Consider the following 19,791-nt stretch of genomic DNA (forward strand, 5'->3'; position numbering starts at 1 on the left):
GCAGCAGTAAGACCTTTGATACCCATGCCTTTTATTTACTGCTTTCCCTTTGAAGGAAGAGTCCTGTTTGCCGCCCAGTTCTGCCGAAGCACTAATCCCGGGAGATGAGAGGGAAGCTCCGAGGCAGGTGTCTGATCGGCAGCAAGGTTTTGCCTGCGTGTGCTGGGAAGGGGGGAAACTAAGTGACTTCTGCCTGCCTGCTGCCACTGAAAACAAAACCCGAGGTTTGCCCAGTGTGGTTAATTCCACTGTTATTTCATGTTTCGTAGTGTGTAAGTACAGTCTTGTCAGGCTGAGAACCAAGGGCTTGTTTTCCTGAGTGCTCTGTGTGTATGGAAGTGCTGGCTAAAGATACTTAGCAACTTACCCTTGGCAAAACCCCAAACCCCAGTATTTTATAACAGTTCAGCAGGAAAACCCAGGTAGAAATACTGTCAGAAATGACTAGTGGGAGAGTTCAGCTTGTTCAAATGCCAAGTTTTTGAGTCACTTTGCTCTTTCTGCTCTCGGTTTGCCTTCTAACTACCTGGCAATTTGAAGAGCCCTGGCCATGCAGCAGGCTAGGGCTGATGGATCTGCCTGGGCAGGGACCATGGGGACGGAGCTTGGTGTTTTCCGGATACCAAAACTATTCTCTTTTGTGCATTCATCCTTGAGTGTAGCATGAAACTCAGCGTTATCTGGAACTTGACAGGTGCTGGGGAAAGGTTCTCCATGGAAAAGCAAAGTCCTCCCATGTTAGACAAGTCCCCAAGAGTTTGTTCCTGGGGTGCTTTACGTTGCTTTGCTGTCCTGAACCTGTTCTAAAACTCAGACCACCTGAAATGTGCTGCTGGGGCTTTCCAGCCTCGTTTGTGCCCCCTCTTCACAAACCCAACCTCTCCTGCGCTGCTCGGGGTTGTGCAGTGCCTGTCAACGGGCACGTGCAAGCCGGGGACAAGATGCTTTTGGTCAAAATCGTTATGTGCCAAGCTGAACAGAGAGGACTGCAAATCCACATGGTCCTAACAACATAACGGCTTAGGTGTTTGCATTTCTGGCACCCTCGAGGACGGCTGCTCCTCGGTTGATTTGATAATGCACTCTTGTACCTGAACTATTTGTGGTGGTTGAAGCAAGGGGCAGAACTCTGCTGAAGGTCAGGAAGGATTTCTAAGCCCAAATGATTGTCAACATTGTCCATTGAAACAGGAGGTGCTAACTGCTGGCTCTGGTAAGCCAAGGCTCTGTCTGGACTCTGCAGCAGATCCTTCACCACTAGTTTTGATGGTATTTCCTTAAAACTTAGGAATTTGTGATAGTCGGGGAAAGCTATTCCTTCATCCCCTTGCCCAAGGTGGGGCCAGTGAATTGCTTGACCACAAATACATTCCAGATCACTTTGATTTGGATACAGAGAGGCAAATCTGCTGGTCTGCAACCAGCTGTAACGACTGACCATCCTTGCCAAAACTGATAGTCTTGGGTCTTACCCTGCCCTGCGATGCTTTTGGTTGTATTAAATCGCTGCCCTAGTCCTCTGCAGGACAATCCCAGCTTCGACCAAGAATCTGTTACGGTTGTCTTTAAACACATCCTATGCTTCAGTAAGAATGAATCATCCCATGCTGAAATTGAGAAATCTCTGATGATTACATCAGGAACGAGATGGCTGAGGATTTTTAGTCCACATTAAGGGAAGAAATGTACCGCAGAGTACTTAAAAAATGAGAGTCAATTAGCGATCCAGCGCCATGGAGCTCTTCCTGATGGGAAAATAACTTTCTCAGTTGTCTGGAGGCCACGTCAGCTTTAGTTGCTGAAGCCAATGTGTTGATGCACCTACCCCAGCAGCAGCAGCACAGGCTGGGCAGAGGTTTGGGCTGGCAGCAGCTGCTGCTGCAGCCAGGGAGGATGCCCCAGCGTGTGATGCTGCTGCCTGCATCCTGCCAGCTCCTCCGGACCATGGCTGGCAGCTCGGCTGTAGCAGCAGGTAAGTGGGCAGCCTGGGAATATTGGAATGAAGGCTGGTGGCAGGTGGGTCTGAGAGAAGGACCGCGATGCTTGCCCCATGCCCAGTGGCCAGGGCAGCAAGTGTAGCATCTCGGCTCACTGCTCTCCTCTTGCAAATAATTCCTGCTGCCTCCCGAAACAGAGCTGGGGAAGCTCTCCTCCTCCTCCCTCCTGCTCTGCTTCACGCTGACGAATGCTTGCTTTGCTGTGGCGGATGAAGCAATCGCCCCGAGCAACCCACGGCTTCGCTTGCAGCAGCCCTCGCCCTTCTTCCAGGCAAGGCTCTGGCAGCAGCAGCACCCTGATTCATGGCTGCACGGATCGCCGAGGGAGGATTGAAATATTCAGCTGTTATTGTGCTTCATGCATTGGGCAAGGGGACGGAGGAATGGGGAGGGGGATTAATCTGTCGGGGGGTAAGCACAGGCTGGGGGCACAGGCTAGAGGCAGACAAGGGGTGTGTGGTTCGGGAGTGCAGTTATCACTCCCCTTTTAACTGGAAAACTGACCGCTTCCTCTATCCCAGCATCTCCCACTAACTCATACTGGTGCTTCTCTGAGCGTAATTTGACTGCTGCTCTGTTCAGCACTCGTCTGGTCCGGGTAACGTCACCGAGTGACTTTTCTGCTGTCAGCTGGTTGCTGTCGCTGCTGGTTTTGCTCCTTCTGCCTAGAGCCAATATAAACCCGGTGAACTTTTTGGCAAGGCTATTGACGCTTTCTGTTTGGAGTTTTTATTTTTCCGTGACACTTGGCACTTGCCAAGAGGGAGTCAGCCACAGAGGTAGCACCAGATGAGCATTTCACCCTGGACACCCTCCCGTGAAAGCCCACCAGCCGTCCTTTCTTCAAACATCCCAGCTTTGCTGTAATTCCTGGTCTCATTGTGATTTGCCAGCCCTGTCCAGAAGCTGGCTGCTGCTGGGCAGTAGGGCAGGCAACAGGGTGTTTCCCTGCTGAGCCTTTACAGATGCTGCAGAACAGCTGGAGCAGCCACACCTGGCTGGAGCAGGTACTCCCAAGCATGGCCATCAGTCCTAGCAAGCAGGTCGATGTGGCACGGGGCTGGCGCTTGCCAGGATGCCCAGAGAAGCAGCCGCCTGCTGCACAAATCCTGATGGGGCTTCAGCTCTCTTTCAGCATCAAATTCCCCTTTTGGTGTTTGAAAACCTCTGGGAGGGGAAGGGAAAGTTGCATTCTGGTGATCTTGCTGTAAGTCAAAGGCAGCAGTGTGTAATTTCTAAAAATGCACTCAACTTGCAAAAATTTCTACTTTTTTTTGCTGTGAGAGAGCTGCCCTCCCAACAGAGGGTCCCTGAGTGCACAGCTGGAGATGCTGAACCAAGCGGGGCCAAGTTCTGTAAGTGCAAAGCACCCCTTATTTTTAAGGATGTGAGGTTAAGGAAGAATGAGCATCGTCCTCGGCAAATTGATGGGAAACTCCCATTTAATTAAACTAAAACACATAGTGGCTTCTCCTCTGCATTTACTTCATTTTAGATTTCAAAACCCAGATCTTGTATCTTCAGCTATAAATTCAGGGGTATTTTAATCACCAGAAATCTTTTCAAGTAGGCACTCACAAAATGTTGGAACAGAGAATTAACAATAATCCTGCAGCTAGGAAGCGTACGAGGAGGCCAAGCCTCAAACAAAGCGAAATCTCCAGGAAGCAGAAAGTAGGTCAGGTTGATAAGGATGAGCACAGAGGGACGGCATTAATATGGAGGGGAAAAACAAAGTAGGAAAGAAATCACCCCATGGCCCTGTTTGAAGAAGGAAGGGGCTGTCTGCTAGGGACAGCTGAGATCTTTAATCCTTTTTGCTTAAAACCTGTTATCCCTGAAGATGTCAGCTGTGCTGGAGAGGTAATTGCAATTAGCAGCAGTACAGGAAGGGTGAGACCCCAGCCTGGGTTTGGATGGGGACAGCTTGGGAAAGGCTGCAGCTAAATCAGATGTTTGTGACTTACTGAGGCTGGATAAAGTTCCTGGAGGGGTCCTGGAGGAGCTGGTCCCAGGATCAGCTCTGCTACCAGTGCAGGACCAGGGAGGAATTGGGAGGCTTTAAAGATGCTGTGATGTCTGCAAGAAGGATGGGAAAGAAAAAAAGCTGGGAGGTTACAGACTCATTGATCTCATTTAGACCCTGGAAAATACTGCAAGATACCCAGGAGCGTCTGAAAAACCCACAACACAACCACAGGCTCATCAAGAGCAAAAGGCAAGGATGTGGGACAGTGTGGGAGCGGGGCTCACAGTTCCCCAGTGGCCCAAAACCCCGGGGATGAGGGGTGCTGCAGTGGGTCCTTGCAGCGATGCAGGATAGCACCCGGCTGCACGGGACCCCTGCTCCATGGGAGAGGCGTAAGGTTGCAGCAGTGCAGGGAAATCTGTGCTGAAGTCAGATGTATCAAGTGCCCCAAAAATGGGCTTTTCTGCTTTAAATAGAGCCCAGATGGTGCAGGGGGAAATGCTGGGAAAAGCTCGAGCTGTTACCGAGAGAGGGGAGCCTGGGAGGAAAGGTGCAAGAGGAGCAGCGAGAACCTGGAAACTGCACGGCCATGACTTGGGCTGGAGATTTTTGGCAAATCCCAAATGTTTCGGGAGCTCCATGAGCGCGCTTTGCAAAGGTAATGCCACGTGCTGGAGCCCACCCAGAGCCACCCCGTGGGGCAGCATCCTGCATCACTTGCCTGCGCACCCCGAGACATCCCCCTCACCTGCAACAGAGGCGGCAGCTGCCACCGGATTTGTGCTGATGTTTGCAGATATGCTAACTGGCTCATTAATCATCACCACCCGCAGCCGTAATTGGGCTCATTTTGCATCGATTCAAGGGGCTTTGGAGAAACGTTGGCTATTCCCTTACAAGAGATAATTTCATGCAATAAGTCCCAACACACCCCCTTTGACTAAGGCCATAAGACATAAATAACCTCAACCAGGACCAAGCCACTGCTGCTCTGCACGAGGCAGCCGAGATGTGCTTAAATAGCAGTTTCTCCTTCCAATTATGAGACACGATAAAACCCGAAAACTCCGGTCCTGACACCAAACGATAACACATTCCTCAACATAAGAAAACAAAAAGGAAATAAAGCTTACAGCTCTATTTCCATCTCAGCATCCCTCGTGCTACCCTCTTGCTCACGCATGCCTGACTGCAGCACCGCAGGCAGCAGGGGCAGCAGCAGAACCGCTGCATTTTACCTGCAAATTTAGGTCCAATCTTGGCACAGGAGGTTTATAAGGAGGATGGGGACAGACTTTTAGCAGGGCCTGTTGCGATAGGAATGAGGTGATAGTTTTAAACTAAAGGAGGAGAGATTCAAAGTAGATATAAGGAAGAAATTTGTTATGATGGGTGTGGTGAGGCACCAGCACAGGTTGCTCAGGGAGGTGGCCAATGCCCCATCGCTGAAAACATTCACGTTCAGGCTGGACGGGGCTCTGAGCACCTTGATTTAGTTGGAGATGGCCCTGCTCATGGCAGGGGGGTCCTTTAAAGGTCCCTTCTTAAGCAAACCATTGCATGATTCCATGATTCAACTTCGGCTGCTTCCCCCATCTAGTAAACTGCCTCCAGCAAGCATCTCCCCAGGTGCCACTTGCCCAGCCCAGTCCCCAGCACTTTGTCCCTGCACAGTCAGGGCTTCTGCTTCTTGTGTCGCACACCCAAGCCCCTTGCAGCCACCCCACATCATCGCTCAGCCCTGCAGGGACCTCCCACCCTGGGGGAAGAGCAGCAGCACAAGCAGAGAACGACTTTGTGCACAGCCAAAAACGCCCCTTTGCATCCCACCACCCCCCCTCGGGTGGGGGCCAGCCCTCCGGCAAAGAAAGGAACAGGCAAAGTTTTGGTATCTTGAAAACATTTTATTTCATCACTAATCCGTGGTAGCATAAATAAGAGGCAATGACAGCACATGTAACGTAAAGAGGGGGAAGCAGTGGGCCCGGGGCACAATGTAAATTAATGGAGAGGAGAAACCGCTGCACTGGTAGTGCTGGGCAGTTCAGCAACTTGATTTAGTGAAAATATGTATATATATGTGTATATATATATAGGTAAACTAGCAGTATTTGGTGTCATTCCCTGTGCTACAGGCCTAATCGACAACAATCTGTGATTGTACACACATGCTAGACCCATCGAGCGCCCATGCAGCTCTGGAACCCGCCGGGTCCATCCCTCGGGGCGAGCTGGGTGACATCCTTTCCTCTTCCCTACGTCACTGGCACACATCCCAGCGGACAGGAGGACGGTAAGTCCCTCTTTGCCCAGGCAAAGTGAGCAAAAATCCCTCTCCAGTTAGGAAACACAGCTTTTTTTTTTTTTTTTTTTTAAGGATAGAGGTGCGTGTGCGTGGATGCACGCACACATGTGGAGCAACTCCCTTCCCCAGGCTGGACCCCCGGGGCACGCACAGGCTGCCCCTGCCAAAGCCTTCCCGCTGCCATGGGAAGGGTCTGAGGCTGCTGCCGCCACAGCGAGCTTTTGTCAACTAAGCCCTCCCCACCCCCCGTTCCAGTTCTGCACCCGCTGTCACATTTTTGCATAGGAAAAAAATTAATAGCAACAAAGCATCACGCTCTCCTTGCGAGTCACCGCCGCCTTGGCTCCCCCGTGCCGGTTAATCCCGACGGAGGGGACACGGCTCGTCTACTTACTCCAAGAGCATCGCCAGGGCACACGGCCGCCCCAGCCACCTCTCGTGCAGCAGCTGTTCCGTTATAGCGGGTTTAGTGCTAGGCAAGACTAGGAGGACGTATTTCCAGTCAGCGAGTGGGCTCTTGGCAGGTCACTTGACTTCTGGCTCATATTCTGTGTAAGTGGATACAATAAAATTAAAGAGCGAGTATAAACAAAGAAAGTTTATTTATAAAACGTCCCTGGAAGTTAATTATTCTTCGGGCTGTTACGTAAGTTTTTCAACTCCAGCTGTAGCTGTCGGATCCGTATGTCCTTCTGTGAGAGCTCGTCTTTCAGCCGCCGGATCTCATCCTGCTGTCGGAAGAACATCCGAAGGAGCTGGAAGGGAAGGAGGGAGCTGGAGGGACCGTGCCGGCTGCTCACCCCTGGGCCCTCACCCTCCTGCCAGCCCCCGGAGCCACGCTGGGGCCGTTTCATAACTCGACTGCTTTTGCAACACGCCTTCATCTGCCGTGCTGCCTGTGCTCTCGGATTTAATATATCACCCTCCAGCCCAGGGATGCCCTAAGCACCCAATCTGCAAACTCAGCTCCAGCAAAACAAATTCCTTCCGGGTCCAAGCGCTGATGGTTCCCCAGCGCCTCCGTATGTTGTTCCCAGAGAATCATAGAATCCCTTAGGTTGGAAAAGACCTTTAAGATCATCAAGTCCAACCATTAGGCCAGGATGAGGGTTTTAATCTGGGAGAAGGATTTTAATAATAAAAAATAAATAAAATGGAGGAGCTTCACGCTGCCCCTTTTGGGTACTCTGTGGTTAATGTAGAGTGGGATGCTTCAAGCCACAGGGAAACACAGTGCCCAGGTACCTCAGTTTGGGAATACAAGCAGAGACCTGCAGTGGTAGCTTTTCCAGAAAACATCCCCCCCTCAGCCAGTGACCATCCCCTCACGTCCCCATGTCAGGACCACGCTGCCCTACCTCATTCTCCGTCCGGGGCGGCACATTCTCCAGCAGGTCTATGCCATTAACGACAACGCTCTTCTTCTCCCTCACTGGTGCCTTAAAGACAATTTTGGATGTCTTCTTGTAGCCCTCCTTCAGCGACATCAGGATGGGATCTGAGCAGGGCAGAGCACAGGAGGGGGTCAGGGGGGGCTGCGGCCCCATCCCACAGCCCAGCCATTTCGGGGCTCCGTGCTGCCTGCCCAGCGTGACCAGTGGCCTTACCTCTGTTCACCCCACTCAGCCATTCATCTGGCGTGAGGGCTGGCTCCGTACCCGGAGTCATCGGGTAAATGTCCTCTTGGTACGTTTCCGACTGAAAACACGGGGAAAGAGAAGCAACCGCCTCCGTGAATATGCTCACAAGTTTAACTACACGTTGCAACGTGCTGCAAACAGTTGTGCTCACTCCTTTGGCATGCAGCAACGCAGCCGCCCAGGGCAGCAATAAACTGGTGTCTGCGCCATTAAGTTGGGTGAGAAACGCCAGCGCTGCCTGCTCGGGGCATGCAGCAAATCTGGGCAATGCTGGCCAGCAGCAGAGCGGAGCCGCCGGAGGAGGACGAGCGGCTGCCGAGCTGCAGCAGAGCCTGGAACCGGCCCCTCCACGCAGCCCTGGTTTGCTTCCATCCGCCAAATCCTGCTCCGGTTCCCAGATGTATTTTACCAGAAACAGTCCCTAAATCTCAGGTGAGACAAGCCCCTGGTTACCTGTTGCAGTGGACTGAGCTGATTCTGCACAGAACGATTGCATCAAGGTAAGGAGCAATGCAGAGATGCACTTCCTAAAACATTCCCATTAAGCCTGGGGTAAAAGCCCCCTGGGAATTCCATGCCTGGGAAGCGTAAAGACTGGGAGGTCTAAGCCTAGTGCAAAGACCCAGCCTTTGGACTGGTCAGGCAAACAGCGCAAGCGAGGGCATCTCCATCACACCACTCCTGCTCTGCACACCCCGGACGCTGCCTCGCCCCCACACCCCGAGGGACTCACCCTCCTCGGCACGATCATGGAGATGGGTTCAATCAGCCCCTTGAGGGTGATGAGCTTGTAGAAACGAAAGACCTCGCAGGCCGACACGTCCAGCCCATGCTTTGGCATCACTCCTGCGGAGGAGGCGCAGACAATAACCCGCGGGTGCTGCAAACCCCGGGCAGCCAGCTGGGACGCATCACCTCCCCAGCAGGTAACACCCCAACAGCTCCTCGCTCTCCATCAGGAGACCCGGGTCTTTACTGAATTAATCCCTGCCATCACTTGGGACCGGGGGCACAGACGTGGGCCACACCACGGGTGTTTGCAGGGACATCGGGAAAGGGATGAGCAGCTTTTATTCAGGACAAATCACGGGGATCACCGACTGATGTCCCCTGGTAAAGCTGTGGTACGGGTGACAGCAGGAAGGGTGTCACTAGGTGTGTGCCTGGCTGGGACCCAGACTGGCTGAATCACTGCTGGAAGGACGGCATAGCGATGTGAATGCTGCCCTGCAAGCACTGCAGCCCCGTGTTGATGCTCCAGAGCCATCATGGCACCCGCCAAACCCATGCCAAACCCATTTGCCTGTGGCATTTAATTAAGCACCTTCCATCATCTACCTTTTGCATGTTCAGAGCGAAGGATCAGCAGCACAGCCATCCTTACCCAGTCCTTTCTGCGGGGCTGGGGAGCGAAACTCCATGAGATAACTCAGGTAGGGCTTTTCCGAACCAATCTCGTAATACCGAATGTTGCCGTCACCCTGGAGCGAGCACAGGGAAGAGGGAGACTGTTTACTGCTTTGGCAGACATGAGGTTGAAAAAAAGACCATAGAACAACCCCCAGCACCCCGTCCTTGGGGAATGCTGGGGGGACACAGGCTGGGGATGCTGCAGCCCTCTGTATCACCCGGTGGGATGCTGCCCACTCCTGCAACAGCAGCAGGCACCTCTCCAAACCAGGGTTTCGTGGGCAAAGAGCTGCGCAACGCAGTGCTTGGGGCTCAGCACAGCCGTTTGCTGGAGAGAGGCCCCTTCATCTCCCCAGGAGATGCTGCGGGATGCCCGTACCTTGCCCGCCAAGTACAGCATGTGAGTGTCAGCATCGTAGAAAGGGAAGAGGAGACCCGAGAGCCCGTCGATCTCCTCCTCTATCAGGGGCATGGCCAGGTCTTCCTGTGCAAGAGGAAAAAGTGTCTGATTAGGCCAGATGTCCCGATGCTCGTGCTGAGCGGGGGTCCCCATGGGGACAGAGCGGTGGTCCCGGCACCCACCTGGTCCCAGAGGGCGATCTGCCGCGTGTTCCAGCGCGACACCCCCGTCGTCAGCAGCCGCTTCGTGCTGCCCAGGAAGACCACCCGGTTGACGCGGTGGTTCTTGCAGCTGGCCTCCTGCAAGACAGGGCTGTGCTAGCTGGCAGCCTCCCCTCCCTGGCCCTTGCCCCAGCAAAGCCTCTCCCCTTGCTAGGCACCCCAACCTGCCACCCCCACAAAACCCCTCCCGCCTCGTCCCAGTGGAACGCTGGCTCTGTGCTGGCCAGGCGGCAGACAGCGCTGAGGTACCGTGATCCCGTGCCTGTCCCCTGTGCAGAACAAAAACGCCCATCTCCCTAATATTAGATATCACCTTTACTGAGAAAGCACCGTCTTCCTCCAAACCGTGGCTCTTTACAGAACGTTCTGTGCACACACCCCCAAATTTCTGCTACTTTCCGCAAATAATTAATAAAAGAATAAACCCTCCAACTCCTGTGCTTAGGATGAGGCTGAGCCCTCCTCATCTCCACCGAATTAAAACAACCAGCCGCTCCCCACAGTGGCACAGTGGATCCTGACATGTGGGAAAACATCACATCACAAGTACGTACAGTACCTTGCAAACATTTTGACACGTTTCAGTAGGATTCCTCCCCAAGATCTTATTTCTAATCCTCCCCCCATCCCATGCAGCTGCCCCAGCACAAGCACCACACCTGCAGGACCCTGCCGGAGCGCGGCTCCACAACCCGCAGCTTCTTGTCCTTGCAGGTGGTGGCCAGGAGGCTGCCGTCAGTGTTGAAGGACATGCAGAGGATGACATCTGTGTGACAGTCGATCATCTTCACCGGCTCCCCAATGTCCAGGTTCCAGATGAGGACCTGTGGGAAGTGGGGAGGCTGCGCTGGGGTTTCTGCTCCTGAAGACCCTCCCACCCCTCCTGCAACCTCCACATCCACTTCAGGTGTCTTAATATCACCTGTTTGGGCTGAAATCCCCCCTGCTTGTCACTTACAGAGCCCCCTTCCCTCCTCCCAGGGCTGCCCTGCAGCTGCTGTTTGTGCAAAATGAAGAAATTCCTTACAACCGGGTGCAAGACCCTCGCACCAGGCAGGCACCTCCTGCTGCAGACACAGTGGGTCATTTTACGCCGATGGCTGCATGCGGGTGGCTCCCACCCGTGCCACGAGCCCGGGAAGCCTTTGCAAGGGCAGCAGCCAAGTGTGAGGAGCGGGGCTGGGCAGAGCTCACCTTGTAGTCGTAGCCAGCACTGAAGAGGATGTTGTTGGTGGTGGGGTGCCACTCGACGAGGCCGACGCGCCGGCTGTGCCCGTACAGCTCCAGGACAGCCTCCGTCATGTTCCTCTTCAGACCACCCTCGGGGATCTCCCAGATCCGCACCTGCAGGATGGGGCAGGCGTCGGGAGGGGGTTGGGAGCCCCAGGGGGCTTGAGCTGCTGAATCCCTGCCATGTCCCGACGCCAGCGGCCTCATCCTGCACTAATGGTTGTCCCAAGGTGATCTGGTCCCCGTGAGGGCAGGGGGAAGGCACAGAGAATCCATCCCATCAGACCAGCAAGCTCTGGGGGGAAAGGGTAGCCCAAAACAAGGCAATGGTTTCGCCCCGAACTGTGGGTGCTGAGGAGAAGGACCCGACGAAGCAGCGCTCACGGAGGAGCAGGGCCAGGGGAGACTCCCCTGCTGCCACCAGCCTCACCAGGAGCTGCTACCCACCAGGGGAGAGAACCTGGGTTAAAAACAAGCCTGAAAAGCTGCTTGCTGAACAAAAGGAGGGGATGCACTGAGACAGAATAAGGCTTCTATAGTGTCTCTTCTTCAATTAAACAGCTCCAGCTAATGCTATCAGAGAGCCAGTATAGATGCTTTCATCTCCCCGGCAGGTCACCAGTACGAAGCCAAAGTGACAGGGCGCATTTATCTACCCACCCTCAGTCTGCTCCGTGCCGGAGCACCCTGCACTTGTCTGAGCAGCAAGACCCAGGGTCCTGCCAGCCCTGCGGCTTCCCAGAGCCACCCGAAACCTGGCAGCATTTGGTGGTGTGTACATGTCCCCATGGCTCAGGTGAAGAGATGAAACCGCTGAGCTTTGCACTCTCAGCTCTTCCCCACGGCAGGCTGCCTTGGCCAGCACACCCGTCCATCCCGGAGCCCTTGCCTCGCCCCCGCTCTGATACCAGTTGCAGACACATCACACCACCGTTCAGTAATGCTCATTTTAAAAAACCCAACCGTATTGAATGCAGCATGCAGCCTGTGCACGTTCCCTTTCACCTCCTCCACCAGCATCTCGAAAGATGAGCTTGCCTTTGAGCAGATGCGGTGGCCGGGGCTGTGCTGCCCCAGCGAGCATCACTGAGCTGAAATAAAGCTTTGCCAAAACGTAGGGAATATCTGGGAGGCTGCTGCCTGGAGAGAACTGATCCTGCTGCCCCTTCGGTTGCTCTTCCCACTCCAGCTCCCACAAGGGTTGCCCCATCCAGCTCAGCAGCTACAGCAGGGGAGGGGTGTGTGACACAAAATTTAATTTGCAGTATGCAAGTGAAAAATCTGCATAGGGATGTACAGGTGGAGCTGTCAGTTTTCTCCCTGAACCTGCACATTTAGTGGTGAAAGACGCTGCTTCTTGGGTTGCGTGGCATGCAGAGGAAACGGCATTATGAGAGAGACGTGGTTAAGAGGCTGGTTTGGCTCCAAGGGACAATTCTGAGAGCATCAGCGGTTTTCAAACAAGGCACAACATGAGGAACAAGCAACACAACCCTGATGTCGAAGGAACCGGTTATGAAAGCGGTGGGTTACGAAACGGCTGTTACCAAACCTCTGGCTGCGCCTCACTCCAGCGATCTGCATCCACAAATGCATCCAGCGAGCTCTGCCCACCGGCGCGGTGCCTGCTGCATGCTCGCTGCTCAGGGCACGTGTCATCAAACCCAGGGGATACACACTGGGAAACCTTCCTGCGCTCAGCTGCGATGCCTGGGCTCCCTGCATTGTCAGGGTCTGCTCAGATAGGAGCTACCTCTTGCCTTGCACTGGGCAAGTAGCCTAAAGGTTGGTTATTAAATGTGTCCTGCATCTGTGCTCAGCCAAGAACCATCGCTGGGGCTTTGCAGCACAGCATCACCTCTGCAGTCTGCTCCTAACGAAGTTGCATCATTCTTTGTGTCTTGTGAAAAAAAAAAAAAAAAAAAAAAGGGGTGAGTGCCAGGGACAGGCTATTTTAGGCAGGTTTCCCCATTACCACGGTCACTATGACCTGAAAATAGACGTGTTGGAACTGGTTGTAGTACTAATGCTGTTCTGTTGCCAGTGTAGGCATAGCTGGAGCTAACCCAAAAATCCAATGCTGCGTTTCACAACCTGGTCCCACCCTGGGACGGAAATGATGCTTTCAGAAAATTGTCATTAAAAAAAGACCCAGAGGAACAGCCCTAGAAGCATCTCTACCTCCTCCTGTGACACCAGGGAGAGCAGCCAGCGCGGGATGCAGCCTATGGAACTGGAGGCTTCCTCTCCCAACCCGTCTCAAGAAACCCTCTTGATAAAATTTTCCCTGAAACGCCTCTTTCCAAGGAGAGCTGTATCCTGCAAGCAAGACATTGTGCTGCGAACCCCTCCCCGCAGCTGCATGTGCCACATCAGCTCACTGTGCCCGAGTGCACGGAGAGCTCCGGCACGAGAAAATGCGGAGCCTGAAACACTTACGGAGATTGGGTAATTCCCCTTTTAATCTTCCCGCTTGGTTTGTCCTGCCCTTTAAAAGCTCCTTCCCAAAAAGCCTTCACATCATTCCAGCAGCTCACAGCACCGTGGCAGGGACCCGGAACTATAGAGGATCAGCCCTGCTGCTAATTGTCCCACAAGAACAAATAATGAATTAATGGCCCTGGCACCCCACAGGAGAGCATCAGGTGAGGACAGACGCCGTTATCCAAGCGGGGATGGACAGGTATGAACGGATACAGGTCTGATAGCAAGGGAATAATTACAGGAGGGGTTTCAAGCAGCACGATAACCCGGGTGGCCTGCGAGAACGATCCCTCTCCAGCGAGGCAGCATTAATAACAGGTGCTGCCCAGACGTAAAATCCTCATCAACCCCTTGGAGAGGATTAACCCACAGTGATGCCCCAGGGACAAGGCTGCATACGTCATCCTCTCTGCATAGGGCATTATGGAGGAAAGACATGAGTCTGGAGCAGGACCAGCCAGCAGCATCACTGGGCCGGCGGTGCATGTGGCAGGTCCTCCGTGTCTCCCACAGTGGCGGTGCCCCCAGCCTGGGACGGATGGTGTACCCAGGTGACAAATGTCATGCAAATACTCTGTTTTCTGCAGCTCGGACTTGGCAAGGACCTGATCATCCTCTCTCTTTGACAAAACGGTTGACCTGAAGCTTGTTAAACCCCTGGGAGCAAGAGAGAGCCCAAAGGTGCAAGACCTGCCCATGAGCACCCTGGGCATGGGGTGGCACTGGGAGCCAGAAGCCCACCCAGCCGCAGGGATGCTCCCCTCCAACTCTTCCTCATCAGGGGGGACACCCCCCCCACACACCGGACAGCCTCAGGGGCAATTAATTTCCCAAGTTTAATGATGTCTTACGAAGTCTTCCCAGTATGCTCCCTCCCTCCCAGCACCTCCTATTCCCTAGCGACTGCATATAAAAGGTTACAATTTAAAGGAGACAGCTCACCATGATTCATGGCCAGGATCTGACTCTTTTTCCCCACTCAATATCTTCCTTGACAAGCTCTCAGCTAATAAAAAAATGCCAATATACTGAACTTAAGGAGAGGATGAGACATTAGGTGATAATACAGTGAAATGCTATAGATCAGGCAAGGCAGATTTGTAACTGGTTTAAAAACTGGATCATCCCAAATCTTCTCCCTCATACAAAGGGTTTTTTCCCTTTATGATACAGCCTTTGGGATGGACTTGTTTGTGTTCAGAAAATAAAGAGGAGGAGGATGCAAAGAACAGCTACTTAAAGATGACCTGATTCATTATCCCAGCCTGCAAAACTGCCATTGGCTCATATCACTTGATGGATCAGGCCACAAGAGCAGTTGCAGTCCCCGAGAGCAAGGATTAATAATAGCATTGCTGTTGGGTTTGAAGGAAGGGGAGAAAAAAAAAAAAAAAGACCTCATTGTGCACAGCTGTACAGCTTATCTGCAGTGAGGGACACAGAAAGAGCAGCACTGTGACAATAAGTGACACTGGGGACAGTGGAGGAGCTGGGCACCAGCCACAGTCCCTGCACCACTGGCACAGCAGCTGGGGATTGGCAAAATTTGCCTTTTGCTCTACATCAATCTCTTACCCCTCTCCGTTCCTGAGACAGCTGAGCCATCACCCACCCGCAGTGCCTCCAGCAGCCCCTTCCTGCATCACCCGGGTCTATAAATTAAAGGCAGGGGGTGCACGGAGCTGTATGGCTCCATGGAGGTGCCAGCCCAAAGCATTGCAGCTCACCGAGGTGTCTTCAGAGCATGACGCGATGATGTTCTCAATGAAGGGATTCCACTTGATGTCCAGCACATTGCCCTGGTGACCACAGACTTTGGGGTAGTTGGGTTCGATCCGGCCTGTCTGTAATTTAAAATAAACCCAGAAACAAACAAACAAACAAAAAAATTTAGTGATAAGTTTGGTCTTTTTAAGGCTGGAGCCTTGTTGTGGAAGTGAGCTCCACAACTGACCCTGGGATGGGATATTTGGCAGGAGGAGACACCCAGCCAAGTCTGGGATTGGTTTTGTCACGGGGGGGGCTGTAGCTGCTCCGTGTATGCAAAGGGGTTTCTGCAAACACAACCCCACGGGGCTGCCCTGCCCAGCCCCAGGAGGGGACACCGCCAGCTGGGAAGCTCCCTAGGAAATTGTTGCATGACAGTCTGAAACCATGGGTGGAAGGGCTGGAGGGGACTCGAGAGACTCCAAGCCAATCCTTGGGTCTCTAGGCAGATCAGATGTTGGGCTGTGCATGAAGCGTTTGGGAAGCATTGTTTCCCAGACTTGGAAAGTGATGCTGAGCAAGGCATGCACAGGTCTCTGCAGGACAAGCCCCCAGTGACTTCAGGATCGTCAATACTCTGCTTAACGACACTACTAACCTAATGGGATCCTCCACATGGATGGAAAACCTTGCAAGACTTTTAGGGACGGTCTACTCCTGACACCCCCGCAGAGCGAGGACGTGCTGAGCTGCACAGCAGAGGACGATGCCCAGCACGCAGCAGAGCCTCCTGTTCAGGTTCCCATGGCAGGTGGGTTGCAGGGACCCCCTGCTCCTTGCAGGGACCTCGCAGGATGCCTCCGGGGCCAGCCACCCCGCTGCCCTTCCTTCCCCTGCTCTGGCTCCTCGCCGCAGCCCGGAGGTGGTGGCACACTTGGAGCGTGCAAACTAACTAGGTCAGCACAACGCAGCCACTAAATATTTCATAGCCCTTCCAGCACTGACCTTTTAACGTATCAAGCTCCTGGCTCCATTTAACATGAACAAAGAAACACACCAAAGAGAACACGCTGCATTTTTACCATCTGCAGCTAAGGGCAATGGCCAGGCGTGTTCTGGGGTGGCTGGATCAGGCCCAGGGGCTCACCCCTGTGCTGCTGCTGGTGGGAAGGGTTATTTCAATGAATTTGCTCCCAGGGAGACGTGGCTGCTAATTGCCAGGCAGCCTTGGTGCCTGCTGCAGCACTGCACGGTCAGTCGCAGCTCCGGTGAATGCCAGCCGGGAGCAGCACGGGATGCACGGGCACAGTGGCTCTGCCAGCCTGGATTTGATCCGGCAGGCATGGAGATGCAGAAAACCATCGCATGAGGCACTGAGAAACACAGGCAAACACAACTCTCCCCCAGCTGCTTTATCAATTTTAAAAGACTTTTCATAAGCGTTATGATGAGAGTGAAAAGCCAGCTCCTGCTCCCATTGCCACAACAGCTCTAAGCCACCCCTTGGACACGGCCCATCTATAAGATGAGAACTAGGCTGGCCTTAAAACACTGGGGACCTCGTCACATGGGTCATTTCAGGTATCAAGGTAAAGGAGAAAAAAAAAGGTGCCTGCTCTCACTGCCTTCAGTACGTGAAGAAACGGACGCCCTCGGCTCCATCGCTGGCTGGCTAACAGGGTGGCTGGCAGCCCTGCCCCTCTGCCCCCCGTGCTGTCTCTTACAAACACTCGTTAATTCCCCGGCGTGTGACGGGCGCGGGATCACATCCCCGTTAGCTGGTCTGTGATGAGCATTTAACGCAAGACTGATTTCTAACTCATGAGCCTCTTTCTAATTAGGGCATGTTATGCAGATTTCCTACCCGTACAGGGCAGGGTTCACTTTCCCTGTGGTGACTGATAGCTGCTGGTGCGATTTTAACCTCCATTAGGGCCAATTTCAGGAGTGTCAGGGCAGGGATGGATGGAAGAGCTGGGATGGGGCAGCTGCACCCGCCTCCTCCTTCAGCTGCCAACAGCATCACTTTGGCTCACTCAGAGAGTCTAAATTTTTATAATTCTGCCCATCAGCAACAACCTGGCTCGGATCTGAGCTGCCACGTCAGCCCTGGACCCTTAACTGCCTCCTCCCATTCACTAATGCATTTTCTTCCCCGCATTTACCTGGCAGCTTCGCCCCAGATAAGCAGCAGCGATTGACCTACAGAATGTTCCTGACGTTACCGAAGAGCTGAAAGGGCATTTTCCTGATTAATGCCCCAGACCTGGGTTTCATTAGCACGATCATAAATCAGTTCAGGTTTTTAGGGATAAAAACAAGCAAAGTGACTTTCTGACAGTTTTGCCAGGGTGACCCAAACCTCTGGCAGCTGGCAGCTCTGGATGATGCGACGGCCAGAGGGACAGTCCCCTGAATCCCCCCCAGCCCCTCATCCCCCCAGCAGACTTTTCTTTCTCTACATTACATCCAGCACCACTGCAAACACTGGAGCATCCCACAGGAAGGACAATACACTGAAGTACGCATCAGCCATGGATTTTAATTTTTTCTTTTACTCAGTGGCAAAGACAGCCCCTTGGGAAGTCACTGTCACACCAGACCTGCGTGGGGGGGGGCAATGCCCCCCCAGCATCTCAGGGATCCTCCCAGGACACCAAGATCTCCATGCTGGGAGCCAATGGTCCCCAGGAAAAGCAAGGCAAAGGGGGAGCATCGCCTGACCAAGTGCTGAGAGTACGCGGGCCATGACACAAGGGAAATCATTAGAGGAGATAAACCCTTCATTTAAATAAAGTCTTTCCAGTGCGGAGCCCAGAAAACAGATTTGATCAAAAAAATCAGTTTTCCACTAAACTGAATTCTCCAAAAAGGGTGGAGGGGAAGATTCAGGAAAATATTGCTTTTCACTAAAAACATCTCAATATCTAAAACTGTTCACATTCAGCAGCTGTTTCCTCGGGGCCCTGGTGAGTCAGGCACCCTTTGCTGGGCTGTTCATCCTGATGGATGCTGGGGACATCGGGCAAGAGCTGCCCATCACCTGGGGAGACCCACAGAGCCCCTGCCTTCACCCAAACTCCACTGCAAAAACCCTGCCACGAAAAGCTATGAAGAAAAATGGAAAAAAAACCCCCACAGTTCTGCAGGGATGCAGCCCTGGGACAAACAGCCAAGGTTTGGACAGGGAAAACCTCAAGGTGAGACACAAAAGGTGGAGGGAAACACAGCGGCTTCGGTGCCTCATTAGCACACGAAGCTCTGCCTCCCAGTACCACCCAGGACCCTCCTGTGAATTAATGGCATGCAAAGCACAGCTTTAGCGGTTATTATAAGTGTGCTAGCAGACATTGCTCACCCAAATGGCTCAGATTATCTAGCTTTCCCCCTATTTTCGTATTTGCATTAGCATGACGTTATTAACACAGTCTAGAGCAGAAATTCATGCAACAGCTGTTAAATTCCAGGCGGACAGACCTTTTAACGGCACAAGTTAATATGCAATCACTTTAATTTTGAGCAACCAGCCGAGTGATTTCCTTTGCAAAGTAGATTTGAAGGGTTTTGTCAAAATTCATTAGGCTTTCAAGAGGACAAAGCAGAGTTTGGTTACTAGGGATAGCTCCTGCCCAAGAAATCAAGAGTTTTGATTAAAATTAGTTGAATGCAGCCAGCACGCAGGAGCTGCCACAGTGCCCGCGGCAAGGGACAGTCCCTGCGCCGGAGCAGTGGTGGGTTGTGCCTATGCTCAGGGCACCTGGAAGAGGAGAAAGAGCTGAATAAAGGAAATAAAAAGAAAAAAAAATCAGGAATACATGCCATAGCTTCTTATTTAGTCATTCATAGAGGGACTGTGCCAGCAGCTCTGCATTAAGCCATGGTGAATCCTAATCACTGGATCCCTGACCCCTGGCTACGGGAAGCTCGGTGACCCAGATACCATCCCTTCAGTGAGAGCATGCCGTGCCGTGGCTCTCCAGACTCCAGCAGCTCTGATGTTTTGCACGGCATGGGCTGGAAGGAGCAAATCCTCCAGCAACTCCAGCCACTCAAAGCCCTCCCTTCGCTGAAGCAATTAGGAGCGCTTAAAAAGGAGAAAGTTATTTGTATGATATCTGGGGGAAAAGGACAATGAAATTTTTAAGTCTGTTTAGTTCAGTCATTTTGCAGCTTGGTGACCAAGAAGGAAGCCTTCTCCTCGAAACAGCTGGAAGAGCAGCAAGGGTGGAGGGACCAGCAGCACGTGGAGCCCAGGAGGGATGGATGCACGGTCCACAGAGGTTGGACTGCCCCAGGAAGGGGAACACCATTGCCGGGAGGAGCAAAGCCTCTTTACTCTTAGAAGCACCACTTTTAAGCAACCAAAGCATTGCTGTGAGTGCTGTGAGCTCACGAGCCATTTTGATGGAGCCCATCTCAGTGAACCCC

The 19,791-nt window shown here is 53.0% G+C and overlaps 1 protein-coding gene across 4 annotated transcripts in view; it reads right to left on the minus strand.

Annotated features, from left to right (window-relative positions):
- Positions 1 to 5,847: 5,847 nt before the first annotated feature.
- CORO2B (coronin 2B) overlaps positions 5,848 to 19,791 on the minus strand; it is a 44,960-nt gene continuing 31,016 nt past the window's right edge. For all 4 annotated transcript variants that reach the window (XM_014283391.3, XM_027811395.2, XM_027811394.2 and 1 more), the window contains 10 exons: positions 15,384 to 15,500; positions 11,137 to 11,286; positions 10,602 to 10,766; positions 9,904 to 10,020; positions 9,701 to 9,805; positions 9,296 to 9,392; positions 8,645 to 8,757; positions 7,879 to 7,969; positions 7,630 to 7,769; positions 5,848 to 7,026 (listed from right to left, as the gene is read on the minus strand). In XM_014283391.3, the coding sequence (XP_014138866.2) occupies positions 6,895 to 7,026; positions 7,630 to 7,769; positions 7,879 to 7,969; positions 8,645 to 8,757; positions 9,296 to 9,392; positions 9,701 to 9,805; positions 9,904 to 10,020; positions 10,602 to 10,766; positions 11,137 to 11,286; positions 15,384 to 15,500 (1,227 nt within the window). In that variant the 3' untranslated portion in view covers positions 5,848 to 6,894. The remainder of the gene's footprint in view (positions 7,027 to 7,629; positions 7,770 to 7,878; positions 7,970 to 8,644; positions 8,758 to 9,295; positions 9,393 to 9,700; positions 9,806 to 9,903; positions 10,021 to 10,601; positions 10,767 to 11,136; positions 11,287 to 15,383; positions 15,501 to 19,791) is intronic.

The sequence above is a fragment of the Falco cherrug genome, chromosome 7 (genome assembly GCF_023634085.1).
Source record: "Falco cherrug isolate bFalChe1 chromosome 7, bFalChe1.pri, whole genome shotgun sequence".
Classification (NCBI taxonomy): Eukaryota; Metazoa; Chordata; class Aves; order Falconiformes; family Falconidae; genus Falco; species Falco cherrug.